Genomic DNA, 9,861 nt, shown 5'->3' with positions numbered 1-9,861 from the left:
ATTATTTATTTTAATTAATTTAAATATATTAATACAATATTTTTTTATGTATAAATAAATACAAATTACGAAAGTAATTATCTCAATAGAAGAAAATTTCATTTTTGACAAAACTTTTATAAAATTACATGAATAAGAAATGAGTGGATATGAAAAAACTTTGATAAAGCAGGTCGTACAGTTACGACCTGTAACTAGGAACCGCTTGAAATACTGATATAACTTTAAGAAATGTGCAACCTTGCCAACAACCAATGCGAAATGAACAGATTGATGATGTAAATCTCAAAGCAAATGATATACTGATATAACATAGTTCTCCACTGATATGGTGGTGTATGTCCACAAAGAAGGTGAGTAAACTTTATTCCTTAAAAGAAACCGAATACAAAAGTCTTATAAAACTGAATCAATATGTGATAGATTAAAAATCCTCAAAAGTCATAAATGTTTCTCTCTGCTAAACTCCATCAACTTAGGGAGTCTTTGAGATTGCTTATCTGAAACAACTTTTTCAAAAACTCCTTATTACCGGTTTGACACCGGTATAAATTGTTTATCCAAACACTCAAAAGTGTTTATTACCGGTGCCACACCAGAATAAGTCAATAAGTTGTTTTTATAAGCAATCTCAAACACCCCCTAAATAGCTTCTCACTTCTAACCAAAACTAATAGCCGAAGCCTCAATTTAAGTGAGGCACAAATCGAATCTTGGTAGAGCTCGGGAACTGTCCAATGCTTATCGATCATCGCACGACGCTTTTTTAAGGAATTTTTTCATCATTAGTCTCTTGAGATAAATCTTTCAAATTGACCAATCAAATCTTTGGATAATAGAGCAATCATCATTTCATCTCTAAAACGAATTTTTACTTTAACTCAAAGTTTCGTATCCAATATCCCAATTTCAACTGTTTGAGTTTGCCGATGAAATAGACACGGACTCTGCATTCACTTGGGAAGTGAGCTACGATCGATGGTCTCTTGTTGTGGGAACTAGCTCTTTTCACCATAGTTCACCAAATTCATACTTTATCGACGTATTCGCGCTGTTTCATTCCCAAACCCCTTATTAATCAGCTAATTCATTCAAAAACGCAAAAAACGTGTCAACAATTTTTCTATTTTCATAAACCCAAAAAAATCTTTAATACAAAGTTGCATGATTTTTACCTACAAATCTAAAAAATTATGTGTCTTAATAAAAACATATCGACTATCGTTTCGACTTTTGATTGATCATATCGAATTATAGGTGCATCATATGCCCAGATATATTTATCATAGATACGTGTTCGTCTGATTTTATAACATGAAAAACCAAATACTGAAAGTAGAGACAAGTCTGCCGTACATTTCACCTAGGACTTGGTTTGGTTTTAAAACGAAACATTAGGGGTGATGTGCAAAATTTGAAAAGTTTGTGGGGTGTAAGAGATATTTTTATAAAGGACTCCTTTTTTAAAGGAATTCTTTAACACCCCTCACAAATAAGTTTTTCGAACAATTGGCCAAGCTAATTTTCGTATACGTAATTCCATGTATTGATCTCATTAAACGACAACAAAATCGTCACATAAAATCCGTTTTTTGTTTATTTTGTGAAATTACTATTTTTATAGTTTATAACAACGAACTGCTATAAAAAAGAATACAACTTTACCTGTTGTTTCTAGACTTCAATTAAATTATTAATTTTCCAGCCACTAATATGGATACCATTCTTTTGAATTTGAAGAATTTATCGTAAATGCCTAAACGAATATATATTGATGGCATAAAATGCTCGAATAAATCCCAACACACAAACTCGAGATATGGAAAAGATGTTACAACCCCGTGAGCACTTTCTTTAGTATAATGTAAAGAATGACTTCGGGTACATATATGGAATCACAGATACGTATACCACAACCTGTAAATAGTATGAACCAGATAACAATTTGTTAACAGTATTACACTCTTTTTGCTGGTGAAGCTCTCTCACATAATGTCGTACCATTTCCATATCCTTATGAACTTGTTGCTTTCTGGGCACTCGAAATAAGCATCCAAAGCTAGACGAATGAAACCGAATCAAATGTTATCAGATATCTCTTTTCTTTTTTCCGTTTTTACCCTTTTGTCATTTCAGATAGCTCATATGGAGTCAAGAAAACAACTACACCACTCAAGGATAATCTTATTCCCATACTTGTAGTATACTTTTATAATTCATGCCCTCAAAAAGTAAAATAAAAAATACTAAAATTTGGGGGGAATCCCATAAACATAGACTTGGTTTTGATGGAAATTAAAGAGAAAAAAAAAGGAAAAAAAAAAAGGAAAAAAAAAAGGTCAAATATGCAAATTACAAAAATAGGAGGTTACCTATCTACAAAGAGAGGGCTGCATTTGTACAAGAAGAAACAAAGCCACTTAGTACACCTCCACATTCCATTGTCCTTCTTTCTTCAATTGCTTCTTGTATTGTATCCAATCAATGCCTACCAAAAACACAAAGAGAACAATGATATAAAGAAACAAGAAAAGAGAGTGAATGAGGGTATTGGTGTAATTTTACCACTACCCGCCGAATGTGCATTGGATGTGATAGGGTTTCATATCGGTTAGACACATACTATCAACCTGTATATATATATGTAGGAGTCTCTCATCTCTCTCTATAAGGGATCTTTTAGAGAGAGATTCTCAGGGGTTCTGTAAATGCTAGCATGGTATCAGAATCATGGTTTAACACCAACTAGGGACTCGATTTCTTAGGGGCCATGTGTAACCTCTCTTTGAGGGGGTATATTGGAATCCCACGATAGATAGGTATGGACCATCAAACATATATATATATATATATATATATATATATATATATATATATATATATATATATAAAAGAACCACCCATCTTTCTACAAGGGTTTTGTGTGGAACCCCATTAGATTACTCTCTAAAAGAACCTTTATAGAGAGAAGAAAGGTCCCAACACGTATACATGTCCTTTTGTAGCTAATGTACACACCCCTCCCAAACAAAGGCTAGACAGAGGGGAAAGAGTGTGTTGCATCCCTAAGTGGTGCTAGACCGCAACTCAGATATTATGTTTGAATATGTGGAACCCCATTAGATTATTCTCCAAAAGGGCCCTAAGCTTCCAACATACCGAGGACAAAGTGCCAAGTCTAGCCGATGTGTGAATCCAACAAACCCTTCCATAGAGATTTTCATAGGTGTTCCACATATCCTAATAGGGTTTTTTTTTTTTGGTTTTTTTTTTTTTGGGGGGGGGGGGGGAATGCATGTTGATTTTGAGTTTTTGACTTTCTTACCATCTTCAGCAGCCAATGAAACCATAATGTCATCAATTCCCTTCTCCATGCCCTTAAGCCCGCACATATACACAAACGTGTTGTCTTTCTTCAGTAATTCCCATAGTTCTTTGTCGTACTGAGCCATTCTGGTTTGAATGTACATCTTTTCGCCCTTATCGTTAGTTTGCTCTCTGCTTACAGCAAAGTCAACTCTCAGGTTCTCCGGTTTCATCTCCCTCATTTTCTCGAATTCCTGAAAGATTTCATCAAAATCAAACGTAAATTTAGGCATTCCTATAACTTTTTGATCTTGCAAGATGGTATAAGTTTTTACCTCTTTATATAACAGGGAACTACTTGTGGGAACTCCCAAAAAGAGCCATGCCAAACCATTGAACTGCAATTAGGAATCAACTGAGAACCTTTTTCCACCAACTGTTTATAAGGGCAACAACTTTCATTCAAGTAAACGGTACCTGATAGTCTTCATGCTTCTCGAAGAACATTTTCCACATAAATGAGCGAAATGGAGCAATCCCAGTTCCTGTTGCAAGCTGCAATGGGAGAAGTTCATTAGCAATGAAACCCATGGTTTGGAATCACAAGTTATTCTCATCCATCCGATGAAAAGTGCAACCCTTTCCTTTTTTAGAAAGTTTCAAGTTAAAGTTATATACTCTATGGACCCAAAATAAGTGTCTTGAATTTCTACTTTAGTTTTTCTAAAATAAATAATCACTTTTAAAAGAAAATCTCTACTTTTCCAATTCATTACTCCCTCGTTACCGGGTAAAATAGTCATTTTCTAAAACTATGCGCCTTCTTTCATAGTGGACATTTATTTTAGAATGGAAATAGTATGTGTGCCCATGATGATAGCTACAAAGAAATGATGATCTTGATTTTGGCTAATAGAGTTCTTTTATTTGTATTGTTGACTAGTCAAATGTTGCAATTTTCATGGGAGGGCGGGAGTATGAAAGTCGTATTAAAGAGCGGAAAACCACCATTATAACAGTTGCGTTAGGATCCTTTGGCATAAGCATTTCTTTTCCTACTGGACCGGTTATTTGCACCTCAGATCCAGGCTTTAAGTCACCTGAGTCATAAACAAACATTTTAAACGATACCCATGATCGCAAATAAAAGATTCAGACCACAAAATAAAATAAAATAAACGAAGGAAGGAGTCAAGGATTTTATTCTTACACAGGAAGTTAGAGCAAACTCCTTTAACTTCTACGCCTTGGTCGTTGGTGTAGACAAGTCTTTTCACACACAAAGAGACCTAAATAAAACATCAAGTTCAGAAACCGGATATAAACGTAAGTTGTGAATTTAAAAGGATTGCTATTTAGCTCAATGACCTCCAGATGCTGGTTTTGCAAAATGACCCTCTAGTTTATTTCTAAGTTTTTACAGTGGCAGACTGGTTTGAAACAGGGGGCATGTCAGATGAAGCCTGGGCTGGGCCTTCCAAGCCCGTTTTCAGTGAGAAAAAAGACCCGGGCTTTTATAGTCCAGGGACGGGACGGGCTTTGGGGTTTAAAAAGGACCCGGTCGGGCCTTTTTGACTGGGCCTAGGCCCAGGCATGCCCCCAAAATTTCGGCCTGATCGCCTTTAAGGCCCGGCCTGGACTTGGCTTTGGGCTCACTAGGCCCGCGCTTCAGGCTTGGGCTTTTTTGTGCATCTCTGGATGAAGGTCAATGTGCTAATCTTTTTATAAGGTCATGGTCCTATTTAAAAACTCATTAAAGGTCATTAACCCAAAAGACCCTGATTTGAAGGTACGATGAAAGATGATCTTGGCACACCAAGGCTCCTCAAGGATATTTAGTTAAATAACCTACTCGGGTGTTTATTTCAGAGATTTTACAAGAGTAGGGTGTTTTACACCAGAGGCAATTAACACCAAACACAGGTCATTAGAAGGCTACTGAGTTGATTTTTTTTAATAAAGGTCGAGCTTCTAATTGAAAACTCATATAAGGTCATTTAACTAAAAGACCCGGCTCGTCAAAAGGGTTTCACGAACAAGGGGATTTTGTAGAAATGCTTACAGTTTTGGAGTCTCCGAAGTCACCGATAGCACTGCTAGCGATGGAATACAATCTCAGTTTGTGTGGCTTTCCATTCTTGGGATCGATCCCATCTGGAATTACACCAATGGATTGCCCTTCTCTATATGGGATCTCACCTGATCCAGCCAAACAATAAACCAATCTTGATTTCACTTAGCTTTCAAGAATATAACAAAGGTTGAATCTTTAACTTCTACATTTTTGTTATAAAAAACGTTTGAATATAGAAAAACAGATTATTAATAGATATTTCCAAGATTCAAACTGTAGCTCTTATGAAGCATGCACCAGCAAACACACACCATGATTTCATAATCCACTTCAAATTCAACCTCAATTGTTTTTCCTTTACTTTGAATAACTTTTGGAATCCAAATCAACATGATTTTACTTTACTTTAAAATTATAACTCAATTGTCTTTTTTGGGTAACCGTGGGTGTTCAGGCCAGCTTGCACGCACCTCAACTAATCCCATTGGACCCTGAAGATAACAAAGAAGACTCGAAGCGGATTTAAATCCCACCCAAGGTCGGATAATTTAGGCATATAAACTTACACAAGATTTTAATTAAATCCATGACCTCTTGACCTATCAAAAGAAAATGGCTTCATACTCATCAGAAGGTCATGAATTTAATTGAAATCTCATTCAATGTTATATACCTAAATATACCTTCTGGAGGTAAAATGTATGCAGTTTTTCCTCTACCCGCAAATTGTAAAAATTATATCAGAAGAAGAAATAGTGCAAGCTACAGGTGAGGGTGTATGCAATCAAGCAATGTGTATTAAACAAACAAGGCAGCCTGGGGGACATATATGAAGAAAATAGGTAAAATAAAACATAACCAAAAAGCGCAATACTGACAACTACTAGCACAAGAAGAAAAGCTAAAGCTAGTGATTATTGTTGAGAATATAAGGGAAGGAAAAGGCAATTAGGCATACCCTCGGTGCTGAAGACCATGTGCCAAGTTTCACCGGGGGCATCATCGCCTGTGATCTTGGTGTTAAGAAGGCACCGACCGACATATGGTTCCTTTGGACGGTATTTATTTGTAACCACACCCTCTTCTTGTTTCTTTGAAATTTTCTCTACTTTAGCAGGAGCCTCAGCCTCTGTTGTGATTTGAGCTCTAATTGAAAACAATTTACCACTTGATGACACATTTTTGTAATATGGTACCTAAACATGAGCCAAGAAAACATGGAGAAAGACCAAACTCACATTTCAGAAAAGGATCTACAAAAAGAAAAATCAATAATTTGCGTACACATGCTACTGTTCTATATAACTTTATGCAAATAAAGAAACTTACAAAAAGAACATATAGGAAGCACAAAAAGTGGGTAGCAAGCACCCAAAGTTATATAGTGTTCTAAAAGCCACGCCATGGTGGAAAGAAACATCTCTCATGTTCTGTAAACCTCCATGGTGGCTGTTTAATTCAAGATGCAGCTGTGGCATGCTGCCAAGGCGCACTTTTTTCGACTTCTTTTTGAAAAAAATGAACCTCAAGGTTTATACCTTTTGTAAGCTTTATATGTGAATATGAATTTAAATTGTTCAATATTATAGGGAACTCTCCATCAAGCATTAGACTAATTGATCCAATGGACGTGATTAAGGGGTAGTTACAACTTTATCTTTAAATTAAAAAACTTCCCCCTTATTTCTTAACGGAAAATAGATGCAATATAGTCAAAATCAAACCGTAACACGTTACACAAAAAAAGAATCATTTATCATCTTTAATTTGAAATCCGTACTGATATACTTTTTCATCTGTTTTTATCATGGTTTTTTCATTCTCATTTTTTAGATTTTCCCCTTGAACCCAACCCTGTAACACACGTAGGGCCTGTTTGGAAAGAGCTTAAAGAGGCCTCTAACTTATTTGGTCAGACATATTCAAGTGTTTGGAAGCGGCTTCACCATTTAGTAAGGAACTTATACGCTTAATGCAAACAGCCATAATATTTCTAACCCACTTGCCACCTTAAACCACACAGTTAAAGACGTTGTGATTCCCCAAGACTCCTAAAACTTGTCACACATCACGCCATTTAGAATATTGTCAGTATTACACTTTTTTCACATGGCATGATTATAAAATGTAGAATTTGGATGATTATTTCCGTCAATTTATGCAGTGATTGCTCATAGTTTATGCAATCGCTACAACATTAATTTCGGTTCACATAAAATAATCAAACACCCTTCTCATATTATGCAAAAACATGCATCTTCTAGTCATCTTTGTTGGTATTACTAATGATCATGGTTACTAAATAGCCCTTGTTACATAAACAAAATATTGCAGCAAGTAATGTCATCATATTATATGGAAATTTTCTTATTCTTTGGCAAATTTATAAGCTAAATTACATAATCGCCTCCGAGCCATGTTGCAAGATTTTATGTTGCCCTCATCTTCTAAATCATTATTTTTCATAATAGTGATTATTGGAGTTCAAGGAGGTGTTTAGATGTCACTACAAGAAACAGGGGGAAACAGTGACCAATTATTTGCTACGGACTTATCTGCCACTGATTTGTTACGAATCAGCGACAGATATGCTACAGATTCTTCTGTTGCTAATCTTAATGTTCCATAGGAAAATCAGTAGCGAAAGATATTTAAGACCAACTGATAGCTATGACTTAGTTGTACAGTTATCGCTTTCGGCTACAGATTTGCTATAAATTGCATTCTATCATACATTTGAATTGATTGCTATATTTCATTTTCCCCAAAATTATGAGGAAAAATTATCTATTTGCCGCCATTTTTTGATGATTTTTAGTTTGATCTACAATATGCTCTTGGATTTCAAAATAAAGGGTAATCTCATACATTCTATTCCTGTTTGATTGCAAAAATATTCATTTAACAATGAACTAACAATCAAATAAGCTTACCAATGCACCGATCATTTCAATAACACACAAAATAAGCAAAACCCATTTCGATAAACACAAACGAAGCAAACCCCATTTCAATAAACACGAAATTAAGCAAAACCCATTTCGATAAAAACAAATTATGCAAACCCCATTTCAATAAACACAAATTAAGCAAACCCCATTTCAATAGATAGAAAATATGCAAATCCCACATCAAATGTAGAAGAAGAAAGCAAAATTGGAAGGGGGGAAATCAGTGAATCACAATACCTTGGCGAAGGAGACTCGTTCTTGGGAGACGAGGGATGTTCTAGTTGAAATTGCATTGGATTTGGAAGATGAAAGGGAGACAACGGCACTCACTGAGGCAGCCATGGTGATTGAGGAAAATGAAGAGTGAAGAGTGCAAAGAGAAATGGAAGATATACTACGAGTGAAGAAGAAAAGGGAATGGATATTTGTGAATTGGATGGAGGAAATTAGAAAGCCAATGGCAACGGCAGATGTGAAGATAAGAAATTTGTGTTGTCTTTTTACACTTTACGATATTTTTAAATTTCTGTGGCCACAATCATATGATTTCTGTTCCGAACTCTTCATAAATAAGATGATCTTTTAAAATGATAAGAAAACAAAATAGATACTCTAAAAAAACATCATAGGGTGAGAATCGTGTAAGGGGATTACAAGGATGTGTTTGGTATTTTGGACATGATAAATATATATATATTAGAAGTGTGTTCGTGTAATGTAGTGAATTACATCTTGATTTTAATATTTCATTTTATTTTTTATCTCAATCGATCCTATAGTATAATTATGTGATTTTAAAAAAACGATAATATTTTTATTTTTTTAATAAAATATAAATTTTAAGATATCATAAAAATTTGATAAAAATATATTGATATTAGCATCAAATTAACTATTTAAAATTCATATTTTTATGCAATTTTTTAATTCATTTTTTTATTATAATTTAATTTAGGTTCAATAACGAAGTAATTTATATTTGGTTTAATAATATAATTTTCTTATAAAGATAATAATTAATTATTTTGTTAGAACTCGATAATTTCCTAATTATATTTTAGATTTTTTATATTTTAAAATGAGATGTTTATCCTCTATTTGGTTATGTTTATCCACAGTTAGTTACACAAATTCAAACATGGAGCTTTAATAAGTTGTACTTATGTATAATTTACTTGTAATCTTGAATTTTAAATAATATGCATCAATATATATATTTTAGATTTTTTATATTTTAAAATGAGATGTTTATTCTCTATTTGGTTATGTTTATTCGCAGTTAGTTACACGAATTCAAACATGGAGCTTTAATAAGTTGTACTTAAACATAATTTACTTGTAATTTTGAATTTTAAGTAATAAGCATCACTATACAGTACTTCATGCATAAAAATGGTTTTTAAGAGTTTTTTGTCAAATGTTTTATAATATAGTGTGTGTGTGTATGTGTGTGTGTGTATATCTATATCTATACTATATTATAAAGCATTTGGCTAAAACTCTTAAAAACTCTTAAAACTCTTAAAAACT

At 34.0% G+C, this 9,861-nt stretch overlaps 1 protein-coding gene across 4 annotated transcripts; it reads right to left on the bottom strand.

Annotated features, from left to right (window-relative positions):
* Positions 1 to 1,778: 1,778 nt before the first annotated feature.
* LOC112512339 (ferredoxin--NADP reductase, leaf isozyme, chloroplastic-like) lies at positions 1,779 to 8,710 on the bottom strand. 4 transcript variants are annotated; one of them, XM_025118230.1, is made up of 10 exons: positions 8,569 to 8,673; positions 6,339 to 6,576; positions 5,369 to 5,505; positions 4,517 to 4,595; positions 4,315 to 4,406; positions 3,784 to 3,861; positions 3,642 to 3,704; positions 3,326 to 3,560; positions 2,373 to 2,488; positions 1,779 to 2,059 (listed from the first exon to the last, which is right to left on the bottom strand). In XM_025118230.1, the coding sequence occupies exons 1-9, from the start codon at positions 8,671 to 8,673 to the stop codon at positions 2,421 to 2,423; spliced, it is 1,095 nt and encodes a 364-aa protein (XP_024973998.1). In that variant the 3' UTR covers positions 1,779 to 2,059; positions 2,373 to 2,420. The 4 variants fall into 4 exon arrangements, with proteins under 4 accessions (XP_024973998.1, XP_024974000.1, XP_024974001.1 ...); XM_025118232.1 differs by having other exon boundaries at positions 1,779 to 1,917; XM_025118233.1 differs by having other exon boundaries at positions 1,924 to 2,073.
* Positions 8,711 to 9,861: the final 1,151 nt, after the last annotated feature.

The sequence above is a fragment of the Cynara cardunculus genome, assembly GCF_001531365.2.
Source record: "Cynara cardunculus var. scolymus isolate 2C chromosome LG 5, CcrdV1, whole genome shotgun sequence".
NCBI lineage: Eukaryota > Viridiplantae > Streptophyta > Magnoliopsida > Asterales > Asteraceae > Cynara > Cynara cardunculus.
This window is presented reverse-complemented; position numbering and strand designations above follow the sequence as displayed.

Excerpts from the sequence above, each read along its gene's own strand:
- LOC112512339 (XM_025118229.1), bottom strand. The coding sequence starts at position 8,673 with ATGGCTGCCTCAGTGAGTGCCGTTGTCTCCCTTTCATCTTCCAAATCC. Across the intron at positions 3,862-4,314 it reads CTAACGCAACTGTTATAATG|CTTGCAACAGGAACTGGGAT; the intron begins GTGGTTTTCCGC and ends CTCCCATTGCAG. Across the intron at positions 2,489-3,325 it reads TTCATTGGCTGCTGAAGATG|GCATTGATTGGATACAATAC; the intron begins GTAAGAAAGTCA and ends TGTTTTTGGTAG.